The sequence below is a fragment of the Lampetra planeri genome, chromosome 18, assembly GCF_965212315.1.
Source record: "Lampetra planeri chromosome 18, kcLamPlan1.2.h2, whole genome shotgun sequence".
NCBI lineage: Eukaryota > Metazoa > Chordata > Hyperoartia > Petromyzontiformes > Petromyzontidae > Lampetra > Lampetra planeri.
The window spans coordinates 9,055,624-9,075,551 of NC_136124.1; the positions used below are offsets into that span (position 1 = coordinate 9,055,624).

At 40.1% G+C, this 19,928-nt stretch overlaps 1 protein-coding gene across 5 annotated transcripts in view; it reads right to left on the minus strand.

The window, feature by feature from the left end:
* Positions 1 to 15,396, minus strand: part of LOC144723618 (estrogen receptor beta-like) — an 87,978-nt gene extending 72,582 nt beyond the window's left edge. The window contains exons 1-4 of one of the 5 annotated variants that reach the window (XM_078602492.1): positions 14,962 to 15,396; positions 13,787 to 13,888; positions 12,747 to 12,813; positions 1,612 to 2,169 (exon numbers count right to left, since the gene is read on the minus strand). In XM_078602492.1, coding sequence (XP_078458618.1) covers positions 1,612 to 2,156 — 545 coding nt within the window. In that variant the 5' untranslated portion in view covers positions 2,157 to 2,169; positions 12,747 to 12,813; positions 13,787 to 13,888; positions 14,962 to 15,396. Of the gene's footprint in view, positions 1 to 1,611; positions 2,317 to 12,746; positions 12,863 to 13,786; positions 13,927 to 14,961 lie in introns of those variants that run through there. The other 4 variants (XM_078602491.1, XM_078602489.1, XM_078602490.1 and 1 more) reach the window with 4 other exon arrangements.
* Positions 15,397 to 19,928: the final 4,532 nt, after the last annotated feature.

A 19,928-nucleotide genomic window follows, 5' to 3' on the forward strand; every position in this document is an offset into this window, starting at 1 on the left:
GCAATGTTATTGTTCCACCGTATATGTGAGATATTATATTACACAAATAATCTTTAAACATATAATTACCTGTAAATGGCAATATTGCGACAGGCTTTTTATTCAAATTTTCAGCTGTATATTCACCATAATCATCCACAGAAATCGTATGGCTCGGAATGGGTTATTACATATTGGTAATTTATATTCGTGCTTATTTGACATGGGGGATAGCATTTTAAAACTCCTTTATTTACAAATTAACATTTTACTGTTCTACGTGTACGAGTATGAGTGTGTTTACAATCTTTAAATATTCAATCAAAAGTGATCATTACAACTGTTGGTATATTTGTGTGAGCATAATGCCCATGTAAAAAATAGTTTAAAATACATAATATTCTTAGATACTGCACCATGATATATAATAATCATCATAATGAATGTATCAGTGAATTTCACGGGTGTTGTATCTGAACCTGTTTGTGTGTGCGAGCCCTTGAAGGCACAGACACAATGCCACATTGCGGTTTGTCAGTCACCGTATAAATTAAACATTTGGTAATATTTCCAAATGACTATAGCAAAATCAATGCATACCACTTGATACAAACAGTTCAAAGTCTTTGCCATGTGTTTATCTAAATAGTTTTAGATGAACACATGGCAAAAACGAATTTGGAAGGTCGACTTTAACATTAAAATGTTTGATAATTCTTTAAGACCATGGTGATTTCAGTGATACGTATTGATTGATGTAGGGTTGAGAATGTTTTAAATGAGATAACAATATGTCACTGGATGAGAGGGCATGCCTACCCAAAGTCTACATTTAAGCCAGAGCAAATTAAAAGTTACAATAAATTACAGGATTCATAAATGGCAGTACATCAATCCACTGCTGGATGACGACCTCACCACATTTTGTTGCTCGCTGGGGTTGTCTGACCATACCTTATCACACCAGTCAGTGGAGGTTGGTGAATATAACAAATTAACAAGATATACATTTATAAAAAATAACTTAAGGGACGGTAATTTATTTAAATTGTAAATCCTGTAGCAGAAAATCCAAATAATCCTCTCTAAACATCACCAACTAAAGATGAAATTTAATATTCTAAGGTGCATTGATCACCATGATTAAGCTAAGAACACACATACTAGCCATATCGATACTGAAAACATTTAAACTTATACTTGTAAAAACATAAAAGAAAAAGATCCCCCGTGCAGCCTCCACATGCTGTTTGGAAAAGTGCTGTTAGCGAGCACCTACGAAGGCCGGCATGAAGGGATGGTACGGCTAAAACGTCCGGTCTGCTTTGTCTCCCCAGAGCTGATGTTTACTGCACCAGTTTACTCGTTTAAGGTTGATTCACCTGGGTGGTGGAGGGGAGAGGCCCAGGACGGGTTGACATATTCTCCACTGGTTTTGGTCATGAGCAGCAATAGAACTCTGACAGCCGGTTTCATCGGGCAGTACGCTACCTATAGCACTACGGCTCCTACTCTGACAAACACGCAAAGACAAAGAAATAAACGCATGCCCGCTCAGGAGCGAATTTTTAGCCTCGCTCGAAGTACGGGGCAAGCAAGTTAGCTAGTTGCTGCTGAGTGCTGCTGTATTACCTGTAGAGGCTCTGTGGCCCTGGGTCGTAGCCGTGAGGACGCCCTGCCCCGAGCTCCATGCTGTAGGACGCGCTGGGGCTGGAGGGCACGTACTGGGGCAGCTCGGTCGAGGGCGGAAGATAAGAGAGATGGGAACTCTGCCCCTCGCCCAGAACTCCATTCTGCTGCTGCTGTGGCTGCTGCTGCTGCTGCTGGTGGTGGTGCTGCTGATGCTGGTGCTGGTGATGCTGGTGCTGATGTTGTTGTTGATGAGCTCCAATTGAGAACTCTGTGCACGAGGGAGGCAGTGGCTGGTAAAGCGAGGCCCCGGAGTACTCGTAGCCGTGTGCTTCGCTGAAGGACGACGATGATGACGCCGCCATGGGCATGTCCCTGTTGTTGATGCAGAAGCCCCGGTCTGCCTCGGAGCAGGGCCCGGGGTTCATGATGCCCTCGCGGCACTGCCTCTGGCTCTGTGCCCCCAGGCTGCTTGAGGGAGATGTGGCCGCCTCCACCTGTTGCAGCAGGTTTGACAACGACGAGGCTTTTGGGAAAGGTCCTGCCATGCTCCCTCGAAGTCTGTGATCGACGCACGCATACAACATACGCACGCAAAAAAATGTTAAACAAAAAAAAAATTCCCTCTCGCTACGACATCAATATTCAGCCACTTATAAATCCAGCTACTCCTAATGTAAGATTGGTAGTTTCCAAGCCCCCTTCCTTCCGGGGGCAGTGGCTTAGAGGTCTCAACTATTGCGGGGCTGTCTCTAACCCACCAACACCTCCTTACTTGTGTACTGCCGGTGCCGTCACACCGCGGCACTGCCAGTGGCTTCTGTGCTCACAGTTTGTTTGGCAGGCGGTGGGTAAACGCATCAAACTTTGCTCCTAAAGTCGCGCTTGGGTTTTTACCATTGCTACTCGCTATATTGGCTGCCAGCCAGTGGTGGTTATTTATTTATTTAGTTTATGTCAGCACTGATGTTACCAACTGCGTTGGAGCAGGAGGAGACAACAGTCACGTTAAGAGGTGCCAAATCAATATCAATGATCGTCGCTCATCCCTGGTAGTTTTATGCAGCTTTATTTAAAGCTTATAATTGCGTGTAAAGTTTGTCACGCAGACAACAGAATACATCGTCGTGTGTAATTGCAAACTTACGTCTTGTTGGCTCTAATTCTCATTAATCTACCAAGGATTGTTTTGTACGATTAGTAATACAATGCATTACAATGGCAATGGCTTAATATGTATTGTGAACAAGTAAAAGCTAGATATTTGATTTAATGCGGCTTGATTTTTCTTGCAGGAACAATAATTGCCATGGCAATCGTTTCGGTGCAAACTCGCTGCGTTACGTAGCGCTTTGCGAGTGTGTTCTCGCGTTGGCACCGCCACCACCTCTGGGTTCAGCTGCTGGGGCCAAGGAGGCATCATCTGCATGAACGGCTGTCAGTCCAGCCGCGTGTGAGTGCTGCTTAGTGCTGTGTTCTACAGGAGAAGCAAGATGAATAATTTATCCCTTAACCTACCAAACACTTAGTTGGCACAAGGTGGGAGTTTTAAAAATGGCATTTTTCATTCATGAATTTAAGGGGAAAAAAAAGTCCACTACCCACAAAACTTTAATTAGTACATGTTTACTCATCGTTTTTAGCATATTGTAATAATTAAGATGTGCCTTTATACTGCCTTTGCTTGCCAAATTTGCAATTTAAATGAAAGCTACTTTGACAGGAATGTTAGATCTTTACGCCAGAACATTTTCTGAAAATAACACATATGAACTGTATCTATATTTATAGCCTACGGATATTTTTTCTACAAATCCTAATTCTCAAATCAATTAGTTATATTTTGCATTCAATCCATAAAATACCTTTGTTTTAAATCTCAATTAATTTCTATGTTTTATTTTCACGATCTTAAATATCCTCACAATTTTTATTTTTTAAATAAATTACTATTGCATTTATTTCAGCACACACACCATCATAGGATTATTAAATGTATGAAATATCTGCGAGTAAATAATGATCCAAATCTCAAAGAGGCATATTAGTAAACAACGAGGCTACGAATCAATGTCTTAAAAAGATCTTCTACTCACTCCCCTAAGAAGATTACACAGGCATTAGCCGTCGCTGTACGCACTTAACCACCTCAGTGCTTTAATAATCTGGCATCATTCTTACTGGAGCCAGTAAACATATTGTTCCACAAGACCAGACAACAACACATACAAAGCTATCCGGTTTCAAATAACAGTAGTCAGAGCAAAGAAATCCCCAAATATGAAACTCTGTATTTTAGTCAATTCTCTCGGTGGGTCTCAAAGAAAAAACACACACCGTATGAAATATTTATGTTATTTTCTCAAGGAATTTCTTAGCCAGCACACTGGGAGATGTTATGTTGTAAGTGGTTTAATCTGGTTGTAATATTAACCAAATGTGAAAATGAGATTTGCGATAAAAAAAAAAACAAGGAAAACCTCTGAACAAAAATCTAAAACTACTTTTTTATTCTTCTATAAAAGATGCAAGAGAACATATTTGCCACTGCAGTATTATTTTTTTTAATGTACTGATTAAATGTTCTTTTTTGTTTAGAATGTTCATGCTAAGCAGGCCATCTTGTGGTCTGTAGTTCCATTGCAAGAAAATAATTAACACGATACACTAGTGTGATCTATTTGCACACGGATCCATAGACAAAATACTGGCTTATCACACCAACTCCACGTAAGATGCACCAAGGCTGTGTAGCAAACACTGGAACTATGGAATATCCTAATTTCCCCACTAAAATTTTATAACAGTAGTAAATATAACAGTTTAATTCATGTTTTGTGTCAGGCATAGAGCTTTCATTCAGGATTAAACTAAAGCAAAATAAATCCCAATTAAAAAGATGGCCTATAACCCTAATAACATTCCAGACGTATAAACCTACAACGGAGTAATTTGAGCATAAATCAATGTCATTTTATGAACACGCACCCCTGCCAAATTATATTACTGAGCCTAGTACAATTATTTAAAGAAATCGAATGATATAGTTATGCATATATTTAAATACATTAATCAGCGATATCTTACTGATTAATTCCGTTATGAAAATTCGCAAGCAATAGCAGCAGCCTGTGCATTGGTGAATCTCCATTCTGAATTATTTTTCACTTTGTTTTGACGTTTGCACGCGTTACACAAGAACAGGTGTTAAAGAGATAATCGCCCACTCGTTCCTGTATTGCGCCCTGTACAACTTTCAACACAGAGGGCCATTCAAAGATTATGTGGATTACTTCTACAGTACTCTGGTATGTCTGGCCAGTGTGAAAGAGTCGACCAAAATACACTCCAGAGGGGCTGTCTCTCGTGTTCCCGCTGTGCAGAGGCAACTTCTGCCTGCCGTGGCGTGAGCGAGTAATTGCAGCGCTGCACTTCTACCTTTACCACTGTGGTTATCCGGCTGGTTGGTACTGTGGTTTAAAGCACGCATCTCATACAAGTAACATTGTGCATTTAAATCTCGGTCGCGGGTCAACTCAAATCCGCCGTTCATCCAGAGCTGATAAACTTGCAACCAATTTGTGACTGACTGGCACCTGCCAGGGGAATATGTAATCAGGCCACTGGATTTGGATGTTAAAAGATACAAGGGCCACTTGATTATTTACTGGACTTTTGTGAAAAATAACTTCATAGCTCATCGGATTTCTCCAGGATAAATAAAAATTCTGATTCTGATATCTGAGTACAGACACTTTTTGACTTTTCCATACATTAAACGAAAGACCACGAATGTCCTGCATGGCTTTTGATAAAAGCATCGTATTTAGTTGAATAATGGAGTCATTACATATGATTAATGTTTTGGGAATTAGCCTTTAACACTAACCAACTACTATTCATTCCTTCAACCAGTGGTTAAAGCAGATATTCATAACTGGTGAATGGCATGTGAGGGTGCAGAAGGGTGATGCAGCCCTGTTGATAAACAAAGAATCACCCGCAAGCATCATGGTCATCAGTGGTAACACTTGTGCCTCATAGTAAAAAGGGCCTGGTTTCGATTCTGGATGTGGGCACCGTTCTGTCTGGTGCTTGTATTGTCCTTCCCCTATTCTGCATGGGTTTCCTCCGAGTTTCCCAGTTTCCTCCCATAGCAAATTAAAAATAATACAATGTAAGTGGTATTGGCCAAACATACCAATGCTGAAAGATGAATGACTAAATTGGGATTACTGATAGCAACATCGTCCCCTACTGCGAACACTTGGCAGAACCTTCCTGAAAAAGTATTGAGACTCATGGAAGTTTTCCTGCATATAATAACACAATCTATATGATAATGTATATCCCTATGTGAATCCATTGCTGGATGAAGGCCTGCCCCTGCCATGCCTGTCATTGGGGCTGTTGGAGCATTGTTCTCCACATATGGTGACTAAAAAATGTCCAAATAACTTAAAGGGTTGTGATGGTGAAGGGGTGCTTTGTACTAGATCAAACATCACTTGCTTTTTTATATTTTAAAATCCTTTATATTAAGTTCACTTGCTTGCTTGCGCGCTTACGACCGTGCAAATCTTTCGGTCGTTTTTTAACCCACTTCCCGTGATCCAATCCAGCTGACATTTTGCACACAGACTCGTTGTGCGTGACAATTTATTTTCGCGAAAAATGTTTTCAAAAATTTCCCACTTTTTAGGAAAAAAAAAATTTCACTAACACAATCATATATTTTTCCTAAACACAGAAAATTATTCAAGAAAACAACAAAAATGTACAATATAAACAATCATACAAAAACTGAAAACCTTATAATCCTTATATACGACTTTCCTTATATTTAATTTAAAATACCAATGTGATAAAAATGAAACTCTTACTCAAGAAAAAACAGAAATGAATAATAAAATAAAACCGATGCCACGCATATAAAGGATTTATAGTGAAAAACTTTGTTTTTACGGGTTAATTTTTTATATGTAAGCTTGTTTACCCAAATAAGCCTCACTGAGTTTCAAGACTATTATTCTGGAGGGTTCTGCTAATTGTTTTCAGTAGGGCATGGTGTTGCTGCTGTGTGTAATCCCAATATCTGTTAGATATTTTTTTTTCAGAATCCAGAGGAAACCCATGCAAGACAGGAGGAGAACATACAAACACCACGCAGAAAAGTGCCTGAGTTGGGAGTTGAACCCAGGTACTTCTTGCTGCGAGGCATGATTGTTACCACTGCGCCAACCTGCTGCCTAATTATTGCCTGCGAGGTCAGGAACCAAACTCAATTCATTGGGTAGTAATAGGTTTTTACCCTTTCAACTGGTACAAAAACTGACACCTTTATACAAGACATCATGTTTGCAATAACCACAACACAAGCTGTCAAAATGCAAACAAAAAGAAACAACTCTGATGATAATGATATGCACTGTCCTTGAAGTTGATTGGTCCACACCCGAGACAGCTTTTCTTAGAGCCTAGTCTCCATTGGTGTTGGACCAGATGACGCCAAAAGGCGTACAAAGTCATTGGGTTCAGAGCAAAGTGCATGAGCCCCTGCACTTGCGTGCTACACCCCTCATGGCATACAGAGAGGAAAACGTAAGATTATCAATACAACCAGCAAGGAAAGTCAAGAAACAGCAAGTCTCAGGAAAGAGACCCAGCCTGCACATCAGCAACGATGAATATTCAGAAAATATAACAGCGTATATATATAGAACATTAAGTAAATGTTTTGACAAGTGTCTGAAAGATTATATCAATGGCTGCATCTATAGTAAGAATTATGTTAATGAATCTATTGATAACTAGTTTGTAGTAATTTGATGATTAATTCACTAAATTGTGAAAAGAAAGCAACGAGAGAGAATCTCTGATTTTGGGAGGTTTCAAAGTATATTCAATAATTAACACCCTTCAATGCTTTACCCAGCAGCCCATTCAACGGGGCACATACACATCTCTAATGCGATCCCCCTCATGCGTACACTTTAATCACCTCCCATATAGTAACCCACTGTAGTCTGCACGCCTTACATGGAAGAAGAATAGAAAAACTATACCAACCCTCTCCCTCTCGTCGTGGCTAGCAGACCTCGACATTGGCATTTATCTCCTGAAAAGTGTCACTATAAATTTTCGATTTAAAGCTTTCGTGACTGCAGGGATTCATATTCTTGGTTCTTTCGGTAAAGTCACGTAGAAGGGAAATTATAAAATAATAAAAATATAAAACAATAAAAATTCTCACGACGTTTCGACAGCAACACAAGCAATCATCAGCTGATCATCATCAAAATTCTCACGAGGTTTCGACTGCAACACAAGCAATCCTCATCAGGTGATCATCAGGTGATGATGATTGCTTGTGTTGCAGTCGAAACGTCGTGAGAATTTTTATTGTTTTATATTTTTATTATTTCCCTTCTACGTGACTTTACCGAAAAAAACAAGAATATAGTGTCACTATAGCCAATAATAAACTGCCCCCAACACTCCTTTGCACATTTCCTCACCTCACCTAAAATTGCAAAACAAATGTTTCAGTGATTTGCTAGAAGTTGTTTCGATTTGCAGCACAGAACAAGGACAGAAGGAGCCCTCTGGTTAACAACATGTCGAGGGTGCCTTGCTCAAGACACCCTTCATCTCCATGGTTAATGTCGTTGCTTACCCATGCACCTGGCCAACAATATACTATCCCACTTCCACCTCAAAGTTCATGACTATCAATCATCACTACACCTTAGAAATGAAGTATACACGTTTCTATTCAACTTATGCAGACCACCAGTTCAAAATAACTGCATGTGTGATAATTTGATCAATGTCGACCAACTAAACAACTGAGGAATGTGGACAACAGGCAGCAGTGACACAGCTGCTGCCTGTCGTTGGTTGGCCACATTCTCTCAAGCTTTTGAGTTGGTGGTTCCAAAAATACAACATGTACATGCAATGCACATCAATGTGTGTTAAATCAATTTGTGTCCAGCCTATTTTTGGCTGTGAAGGGTTTTCTCATAATTTTACAGATATGAATGATTATTTTCACCATATGCCTTAGCTTGTTACTACAATACAAATAATTCCCTTTACCCAAGAGAGCGCTCCAGTCTCGAGACTCTTTGTCAGGAGGGTCCCGCATGAAAATGTCTTGCCAGTTACATTAATGTTTGCTTCAGAAGCGGACAACACTTAAATAACCACGCACACTGATCCAAGGATCCATGTTTATGTTCTGCCATCTCCTTGCCACCTCACACAGCTCAATCAGAAAGTAAAACAAAATCTTAAACTATATAAAACACATACTTGTGTTTGTTGATAACAATAAAAAACAATAGTCATACTATCACTTGCCCAACAACATAAATACCAAAAATATCACACAATTTGGTGGAATACAGTGCGGTACATTTCATGAAGCCTTGTAGTCTTCGTTAATATTTAAGTACTGTATAGTGACCCACAAGGGAAAGCAAGATTCTCCTAGAACACACCGACACGTGCACATATAATACCGCTGCATGAACGTGCTTGCCATGCACATATAATACCGCTGCATGAACGTGCTTGCCATGAACAACTTGAACAATGCACCACACATTGTTTATGCAGCCTACTTCCAACTCCATACCCTTGTATTATGCCTTTGGAATAGAAAAATCAATGCTGTTTTTAATTAAATGAAGCCTATTTCACACTCCCACACTGGCCTTCTGAAAGAAAATTATGCTTAAAATTACACAGCATGCTCAGTATTTCATCTTAAGAATGTTGATAACACCATTCATTTGAAGTGATGCTGATTATATTAAAAAGCTACTTATTATCTATCTGCTCTGTACTGAAAACAAAGTCAAAATGCTAATTTCAGCATTGCACAGAAACACTAACGACACATTTGGAGAAAGTGCATTTGGTCATAACCAAAATCACAAACGGCTACCTGGATTAGATCCTATAATCTCGGTCGTGCAGGCTCAGTGCGCTGATGTCTGGGCCACCTGGCCACTTCATTACCAACTTAGTCTTTATCAAAAGATTATTATTGAAATAACCGCTCCAGAAAAGCACGGTAAGATGGCAATAACTTTACAGAACATAATGTGCTAAATATCTTATTTTTCTCCAAAAGTATTTTATTAACGATTCAGGCAAACACAGAAAATATGAAAGGAGGCTGACATCAGCAACAAACACATTACATCACCAACAAACACAATCCAGTGCAATGGAAACCTGTCTAAACCGCACGTTTCAATAAACTGTTTCAATAAACTCTACAACCCCCTGGTGTCTTCCTAAGCTCTGATACCCCTGTCGGAGAAGAAAATAGGGGGGTGGGAAAGGGGGGTAGGCCTAAATGCCCTCATGAATGCTCTGACGAATCAATACCCACTGGAGAAGAGGTAGTGAAGGGGGTTCCATGTTTGGTAAAAAGCTTCCTCTCTGTCCCTTAGTTTTGCACTTAGATGCTCTAAAGCAGAAATGTTTGATAATGTATTGGCCCAATCCTGCAGTGTTGGGGGAGCGTACTATTTCCAGTTGACTATAATCGTGCATTTTGCCATAACAATTAAAATTTGGGATAATGTATTTGCCTCCCTGGAAAGGCATTGAGGTTTCAACCCCAACAGGGACGTCTCTGATGAGGGTGAGATGCTTGTTTTGTGTAAATGTGTTATTTTGGAAGCGATATTCTAGTGGCAATGGCTGACTGAAAAGCCCTCATGGAAGAAGCGTTATCCAACTTCGCAGCTCATACTATGCACGAGCCAAACTTCAAAATTGACCTTTGAACATTGAGGAAATGGAGTATTGGACAAGACAGTACTCAATGTTTTGTGTGGCCACTTGTGGCAGAAAAAGCAAAAGATTAACGAGAAAATGAGAAAAAAATTACAAATCAAGACTCTTCATCAGCTTTTCAGAAGGGTCCTGCCAAGTAGGCGACGATATTGCCACTGTGTGAAATCCTAAATTAGCAATTTACAGGTAATATTTCAGCATTTGCATGTTTGGCCAATACCATTTACATTTCGATTTAATTTATTTTATTATGTTTATTTTTATTATTGTATTATTTCCCTTCTACGTGACTTTACGAAGACCATTTACATTGCTTGTTTATTTTAGCCTGTGGAGGAAATCCATGCAGAACAGGAGGAGATCATATAAACTCCACACATGAAGGTGTCCAAGTCAGGAATAAACCCTGGTCCTTCTTGCTGAGGCACAAGTATTAACACTGCACCACCCTGCTGCCCACGAGTTCGCAATGTTCAGTGTTTTGATATGCAATTCACATTATTACGTGAGTGGATGCTGTAAATCGGCCAGGTGGAAATAATCTATGAACCAATACCATTTTAACCACAGCGAGAATCAAACTTAGCTCTTGTACACAACGGCAATCCACTATGAGCCAACACTGTCCAGATAAGTTCCCTCAACTCATGAGCAGAGCTCCCACTGATTCCATCCAATAGCAGACCCTAGAACATACTTCATGTAAGCAAACCACTGCGTTCTGATATCGTGACCTATTAACTATTAATAAATGCACTCCAATTTCACCGCTGGTTCAAGGCAGCCAACCAAGAGATATGAGCACTACCGAACGTGTGTTTGAGCACTACCGAACGTGTGTTTGAGCAGGCAGGCATGAATGTAGACTTGAGTACAAACAGGTGAGCCTTCAGTTACACGGTGTGCACAGTGGCCGAGATGGTTATGATGGTTTATGTGCGAATTTGTTGGGTTTTTCTTTTTTAAACAAAAGTGGCGTCCTAAAACAAACTTTATAAACAACACCTAGTTTTTATAGGCAACCCAAGCTATCCTCATAGTAGTACTTTAAAATGCACTTTTGGTAATATTTATTGTACTATATTACCTCCTCAGAGCTGGCCATGCAGCAAACAAAAAAAAATATGTTTTCATCCACTGAATCCACCTACTCTCAACGAAAGTCGCATTCGTGCGTCACCAAGTTTTTTCAGGGCTCTCCAGCATTATAAATAACATTAGATTATGTTCTGTATAAATACACCTTTGCTTTAAGTGAAGTGTAAATAATTATTAAACACACATACCACACTATACTGCTGTAGGGCGAGATGGCATCCTAATTTTAAAATGGGGAGCCTGCCAATCTCCAGAGCGTGCACTCCTCAATCACTTTCAATAAAAAAAAACGTAATTTCTTTATCTGAGACACTGTACCCCGGGTCTAATTCAAAGAGGCATTGATGATTATCGATTATCTGAGCATAGAATCACGTAATCATCAAAACATTTGAATTTGTATGTGACATGTAACAGGATTATGTGATCCTGCAGTCAAATTAACACAATGGTTAACAGGTCTTGAAACAAATTGTAACCCTGAATTGTGATAATTGGTTGACTCACAAGGCGTGAAATAATAAACCCATACTAAACAGCCTTGCTCGACACGGGAAGGACTGCGGTTCACTTCTCTGGTTCAGATTAAATTTTTTTTAGGTTAAAACAACATCAACTTTGTAATGCTTATTTGCTAATGTGTAAGAAACAAATGTCCCACCAATTGCCAATTCACTGCTGGATAATGGTTCAGATGTTAAAATGATAAGCCACTTTGTTGAGCTATCATTAGCGGCCAAGTCGCTTTTGCAAAATAAATCAATACCTCAGTGGGCTTTGTGTGATAGCATAAGGATGGTTTTGTTTTATTTGTATGTGTTTGGGCAATTTGTTTACCTCTATTGTACTGTCATGTTTTTGTATTGTTTGTTGTTGTAACGTTCTTACCCGCCCTGACTGGACATCTGTGAAAAAAAGCTTCATAGCTCATCAGATTCCTTCAGTATAAATCATTTTCTGATTCTGACTCACCACTGATATTGGCCATGGTAGGAAATCAAACTCTGGTCGCCAGGTTTACACCGTTAGTGCGCACACAACTGCACCACCATATCAAGTACATGACTGTTTGGGGAACTTACCTTGCAAATATTTTGTTTGCAAAAAATGTAATAACACTTTAATCGACCGTTTACGTTATATGACTGTAATAACCGTGCGTTATAATACATTACGATACTATTAGGGTTATAGAAATTACATTCATTTAAACATTTACCTACCTTCAGTCAGGCGCACATGTCACAGCATCCGCAACTCAGCCGTGCACGCTTTCCATGTTTCTTGAAACTGCCGGGAGGTTGTGCTGCAATTTATAACAAGAAACTACTTCCAGGACCTATGAATAATAATAAGAATAATAATAAAAGACCTTGAGATTGCACTCATCTTTATAAACAAATTACATTTTTTTACGTAATTTTCTTTCATTATAAAAATCCAAACAACATAATTTTTGCCGGTAGATTATTTTCCAAAGTAAGTCATTAAAGGTAAGTTTTTTCGAAAAGAAAAGTAAATTGAGCTATGCCAAGCGAATTATAAATTGTAGGAAAATAAAATTCCTTAGCTTCTAATTTGGTTAATTTTGCTCATACAATTATAAACCATCAAAGACAATGTTACATCAAAACTTAATTCAATTACTGTGAAAAAAATTATGCTCCTGCTAAAAAGAAATGTCCAATATTCTTAGAGAACATTAAATCAGATCTGAATTTTTTTTGTCATTAAAATAGAAAAAAGAAATGTCATCTCTTTTGTCCAAGGGTACTGAAAAAGGCACTCTAGTTTAATAATGCACATAGCAGCAGAGCATTGCCTATTCATGATAATAAAAAAACTACAGGTCTTAGTTATAAGAGAGATATTAACATTAACTTATGATGTCCAAATTGGGCATCGGCTATGGCTAAATCTAAACCAATTCATAACATTTGACGGGTACAGTACCAAATAGAAGATCACTTTACACCTTCGTAAACATATCACCCGAGGATAGTGTCAACAATTTGGAAGTTCACAAAACAAAATGTAGATATCAATCAATCTTTATCTTGTATTGCTTCTGTCATGAAAAGGTGACCTCAAAGCGCTTTACAGAATTACATAAAAATGAAAATAAAACATTGTAAATACATGCATCACACAAAATAACAAGAAACGCGTACAAAAATGCTGTAAGATATAAAAGTTAAAAACAATAAAAGATATATTTCAACAGTGTGAACACTAAAACATAAAGTGTTCAATATCATCTTACTTTAACCAGGACGTGGAGGACGTGGAGATTGTGATGGTTGGGACACGTACAGGAGGCCTGGTCACCCAGAGAGGCATTGCAGTGGTCCCTGAGGTCAGTGACCTTCGAGAAGGGCCCGCACCTCCGATTATCACGGTTGGCTATGTACAGTGTGAAAGAAGTTCAACATATACAAAGCATGACGGTGTGACACCTGATCACTGGACCTTGGAGATTGCGTGTCGACTTTGCAGTTACGATGGGAATCTAGCAGGAGGAAGTAATATTGAGTTGCAATTGCAAGTGATATTGGCCATGATGATTTCTTGAACTCGATCGTGAATAATATTGCATCTTTAAAAGTAAAATGCAGCTTTAAAAAAAAACAATCTAAGCTTTGCGTGAATGTATGTTTCCACTGAAGCTTGTGCTTAAGATACTGTGTGGTAGCCAAACGCACTGTTCACCACTGTATTAAACGTCATAATTCCCTTCTATAGTGAAATTTGGCAGAAGAAAGAGTGTTGAGTCTGCCAATACATCTGCTTCCTTATGTGTATGGCAGATATTGCAGGACTATTATACTGTCCTGCCATGCTCACTTAATTTGCCGGCACACAATTTTCCAAACTCCCCAATGGCATTTTTCACATTCTGCATAATGTGCGTTATTACACGGTGGTCCATTTTCGATACCCCCATCAAAAAACTATGGAGAAAAAGAACATCCTCTACAGGTTTCCCACCATTGGCAATGCAATTGTTGAAACTTTGACCACTCTGCTGATACATTTGCTCCAGATAGAGCGAACACTGTAACAATACTTAGGGAGCCATGACAAATCAAAATGGTACAGTATCTAGAAATGAATCACCCAATTACGCCCCCCCGTCCCCCACAATTTATAATTCGTCACAATTCCAAGGCACAATTTCCTTCGATAATGCTTCATTCTTTGTATTGTTTATCGTCTCATTTGTATAGTTTTTTTCAATTCCCAATCAACGTTGAAAGCGTTGATGCATAAACTCTGTCCGTCTTTATTAAGTACTGTACAGTACTTACTCAGCCGCAACATTCATTTAAAAGGCATTCAACGCTTCCGAGGCACGTGGAGGAAAGCGATGCAGAATTCACCGCCATGTAAAAGTTTGTATTCGTAGTTTCATGTCCCCTTTCTATGTACGTTACATACCTCATTTGCCGAATTAGCTTCAAGTCTTCCACTAAGCCAGTTGTACACTGCCAATCACAACTTGTCTTCAGCCTTTTACACCGTCCGTGATGATTGTACGAATTAACTTGTGACCGTGCCACACATTAGATCCACCGATGGAGAAGATTAGGATAGCTCGTGGGCAAGCTAGCCAACATCCAGAAAGTAGATAGCTTATTATTATGCTTGTTTACCCAAGAAGCTCCGGTCACATTTCCCAAGTTTGGGGATCAATGATGCTCTTGTATGGTTAATGTTATTAATGTTATTAACCATACAAAAAAGTTTTAACTACACATATTTGGACCATCTTATTTGACAGGTACTATTCTACTTTACCGAGTGTTGACATCCCCAGCGTTTAACAGTACTCTCCTTTTTGTGTTTGGATTGTCAACCAACACGGGGTATAACGACGTCTTGTACACCTATTGTTCTCTTTTAGCCCCGCCCATCCCCCCAACACGTTCCATTCATTGGCTACCACATTCAGATAAGCCCCTCCCCCCTCCTCCCCCTTAACTTGTATTTAAGAACTTGTCTCTAGGAATTTAGCCTCACTCGATACAGTAAATCTAGCTGTGACAGTCCCACCTGATGACGGAGACTTGTGTTGCCTCCGAAACGTCGTGATTTATTATTTTATTTCTATTATTATTTCTATTATGTTTATGAAATTTTTTATTTATTTTTCCCTACGTGACTTTACCGATTAAACCTAAGAGTATGAATCCTTGCAGTCACGAAAGCTTCAAATCTAGAATCAATGATGCTGTGTGTGATCACGAATCAAGATTAAAGCTGCTCGCTTTTGAAACACTGTGCTTATCGTCAGCGGCCATAATGCATCTACCGTTGGATGAAGTCACTAAATGCGAATAATCATCAACTACTGGCTACTGCAGTGGACTTTTCCAAGCATGCGAGACCTTTGTCCACAAAGCTGAATGTTGGCGTTGAGTCGTGAATGCGAGTTGTTGATACAATTCAAAGGGTTATAATCACTGGAGTTACACGGAGGCTACGTTTGTGTATGAAATATATCCCTGTCCACGTGTGTATAACTCTGGTGATAACCGACGCGGGCACCAATTAATCCCTAAAGCTCTAACAATGTCCGAATTTACACGGTGAAACTTCTTTTTTTTTGGCAATAAAACGTGCTTTGTTTTGCTTACCAGCTGGTGCCTCGCCTTCTCGTTTGCCAATCACCACTCGGGCTGGCATCTTGCGCCCTCCAGCGGTGTCCACGCTGAATAACCCCGAGGATGAGCTCTTGCTATTCACGTGAGATCAAGATAAAGAAGTCATAGCGGTCAAAAGTTGTTGATGCCACCGTGTACTCTTAGGTTTTTTTCGGTAAAGTCACGTAGGTAAAAAATTAATAATAATAGAAAAATAATAGAAGTAAAATATTAAATCACGACGTTTCGGAAGCAACACAAGCTTCCGTCTTCAGGTGGAACCGTCAGCACAATTGCTGTATCAAGTGATACGTGACTTTACCGACAAAACCTAAGAGTATGAATTCTTGCAGTCACGAAAGCTTCAAATCTAGATGCCACCGTGGTTTCACCAGCGACGAAAATCTGAACCGGTCCTGGGCCTCCCCTAGGTCGACTCAGCCTCAAATTAGTACCTGGTGGCGGTGTGTAGTAATAATCGCCACTAGGGAGACAAAGGTGGCCGGGCGTGGTACAGGCTCACCCACCCACCCCCTCGTGTGCCGTGCCGGCATTCGTAAGTGCTCGCTAACAGCACTTGCCCCTACAATCTCTTACAAGCTATAGGGGAATCCTTACCTTTTTGTATTAAATACATAAATACAATAATATCGCATGACCCCTCATCGTAAACGATCAATATCGCACAAGCAAACAATATAAATAGCCTAAGCACCCATACTTACGGCTAGTTTGATGCATTCATTCAGCTCAATTCAAATGAACACTTGGTTTTGCGAGAGAGGCCACACTGCTAAACACTTTAATAAGAAACACAACGCCTGCTTCAGCAGTTCTATTGCTCTGATTGTCTCACCTGATGACGATTGCTTGCGTTGCGATCGAAACGTCGTGATCTATTATCTTTTCTACATACGTGACTTTACCGAAAGAACCAAAGAGTATATAGCCATGTTGCTGTTCAAACGAGTATGCAAACTCTGGGGTATGAGAGCACTCGCATGTGATGAGGAATGTCACCATCGGGGGATAGACTGACCCCGTAACTCACACGGCAAGCGGCTCGACAGGCGCATAGCAAACACACACTCGCACGTGTTTTGGCTAACGGTGGACTTGCACATGTACCGATACTTAACCCTCCAAACAGTGACATAGAGGAGCCTTAGAGAAGGTGCGCGCATTAGGTACACGTGTGCTCTGTATGCAGCTGGATCATGGCCTCTCCACGTCATGCGCGGTGCGTGGGGTTCGTTTAACCATAATCCACCATGCTGGTCAAAAGTATAGCCAGAGCAACGGAATTTGCTGCACTGTTGTGGATTTGCTCTCCAACACACTGGTGTGCTGTACTAGTAACCAAAGCCGTAGCCATGGAGTCAACATTCGGGGGGGGGCAAATCTTCCAGGGGGTCTGGGGGAACCCCCCCAGAAAAAAAAATAATCTAAATTTGAAAACGAATTTCCTGCCTAAAATCTAAAAAATGCACTAACACATAGGATGGACTTTTTTAATTTTTTACAATAATGTCTAATAGTGTATTGTATTACATTCCTCTGTTTTTTTTTTACCTTTTCTTGTTTAATTGTATGTAATGGCAGAGATTGTGGATTAATACAGCACAACCATAACCACAATCATATAAACAGAAATCTATTTTCTAGCAATATATTGGGGGGGACATTTTGACCATATTTGAATATTGGGGGGATATATATTATAATTACGGCCTTGCTAGTAACCAATTGGCATCTTCTGTTTACGTGACAAACCTTACTACAGTAATTGTCTGTGTCGGGCGGTGGTGGCTTTAACAGCGTATTTATATTTACGCGATCGAACCCAAAAAAACTATACATGGTGTTTTAAAAATATGGACCCGATTTGAAATCGCTATATCTCTGCAACCACGAACCGCCCATGAATGAAACTCTTACCACTTGAAAGGGCAGGGCATAGAAAGGTGGGCGGGGCATTGAGAGGGCGGGGCATAGAGACGTCGGGTCATAGAGTTTCAAATGATTACCGCTCGATGCCTCTCTCAGCGCACAAACAGCCTCTAGCCTCAGTCATTCGCAAGACAACACTGCCTCAACGTTGGATAGGTCGCACGGGACCCCAAGCCTTGGCACTACACTCTTGGCCCCCAAGATCCCCAGACATCACCACACCCTGCGACTTTTTCTTGTGGGGATACGTCAAAGGCCGTGTTTTTGTGACCCCATTAGCGACTAATCTGGATGACCTCAAAAACAGAATCACGGCAGCGGTGATTCCAGTGGAAGAAGCCACTTTGAGAGGCATTTGGGACGAATTCAACCATCATCTCGATGTTGTCTGTACAGCAGGTGGAGGGCACATAGAACATTTATAAAATGGTTAGTAAAACGTGATAACTCATTAAACCGTTTGTAACTTTTTGTGTAATTGTAACATGTTGCCATCGTTATATATACTGCTTTGAAATTGGGTCCATCGTTTTCAAACACCCTGTATTGTGGATATTGGTCACGAAAGCCAACGTGTTAAACTGCCCTCTGCTGCTCACCACATCGCCACGCAGCTTATAAACAACCTGTGTATGGTGGTCGCCCATCCAAGCACTCACCAGTCTCAACGCTTATCAACCTCCAAGATCTAGTGCATTGCAGCTGGTCTACTGTGACATCACTGGGTGGACAAAAAGAAGCAAACATGTCTCTCGGCTTATGCGCACATGCTGTGTGTGTTGCAATGCATAAAAGTGACCACTCAGGGAACTTGAGGAAAAAGTCCCATTGCGTTCAATACCCGACCTGGACATGAGGAGGCATTGCTACACTGGGATTGCGCCTTGGTGTGGCTCTAACCTACTAGGAGCGCCCTTTCGAGAATGCAGAAAAAGTGTTCAACACAGAGGCTGTGATCATGAGTGCTTCCATTTAGAACAAGTTTAACAGCATCTGATTCAGATTTACTTGGTTATATTTAGATGAAGTTCAAGAACACCCAAAAAGGCAAGCACGTTTAAAAATAGATCACAGTTAATGAGGGTAATTATTTATCTGAAAAATTATATATGGGGCCACCGTTATGTAAATTATACAAAAACTGTCCTCAGTTACTAAATGCACCCAACAAATATTTAGAAATGTTTAATAGCCTGTGACTGTGCAGTACATTCCAATTTCAGACATTAATCGAGCACAATCAGATTATTTCATCGTCAACCCTAACACTGGAAAACGCATTGTATGACACTGACGCAAAACAACATGCTCTTAAAGGAAGTATGCTTACACTGTGCTTGCATACCTTTTGCTTTAAAAGGCAATTGCTGCAAATGTCCTACGGCTATGGGCATTTTATGTGCCCTAAGTGCTTGGCAAGTGGCACGTTATGCTTCTCGATTGACTCCGCACGCCCAATGCCACAGATCCTGCTCATGTCGGTGGCACGAACCGTGGTGATGTCTTCGATTCGCGTCGAACGGACAACATCCGTTATCTCTTGATTAGGGAAGATGAAGGAAAAAAACAACTGGACCACAAATCCACAATGTCTCATTTATGACTCCATGGAAACTGAGATGTACATGCAAACATGTGACGGGTCGGATATTTGAACATCTAGATTTAATTAATAGGGTAAGCTGTGCTCACAAACATAATTTACAGAAAGTATTGCACTTTCATTATTTTGACATCTTTCGAAAATAAGTTACTGAAAAAAAAATCCAAACTCTTTCGTGTACTTTAAAGGTAAGCGACATGACGTGAGAT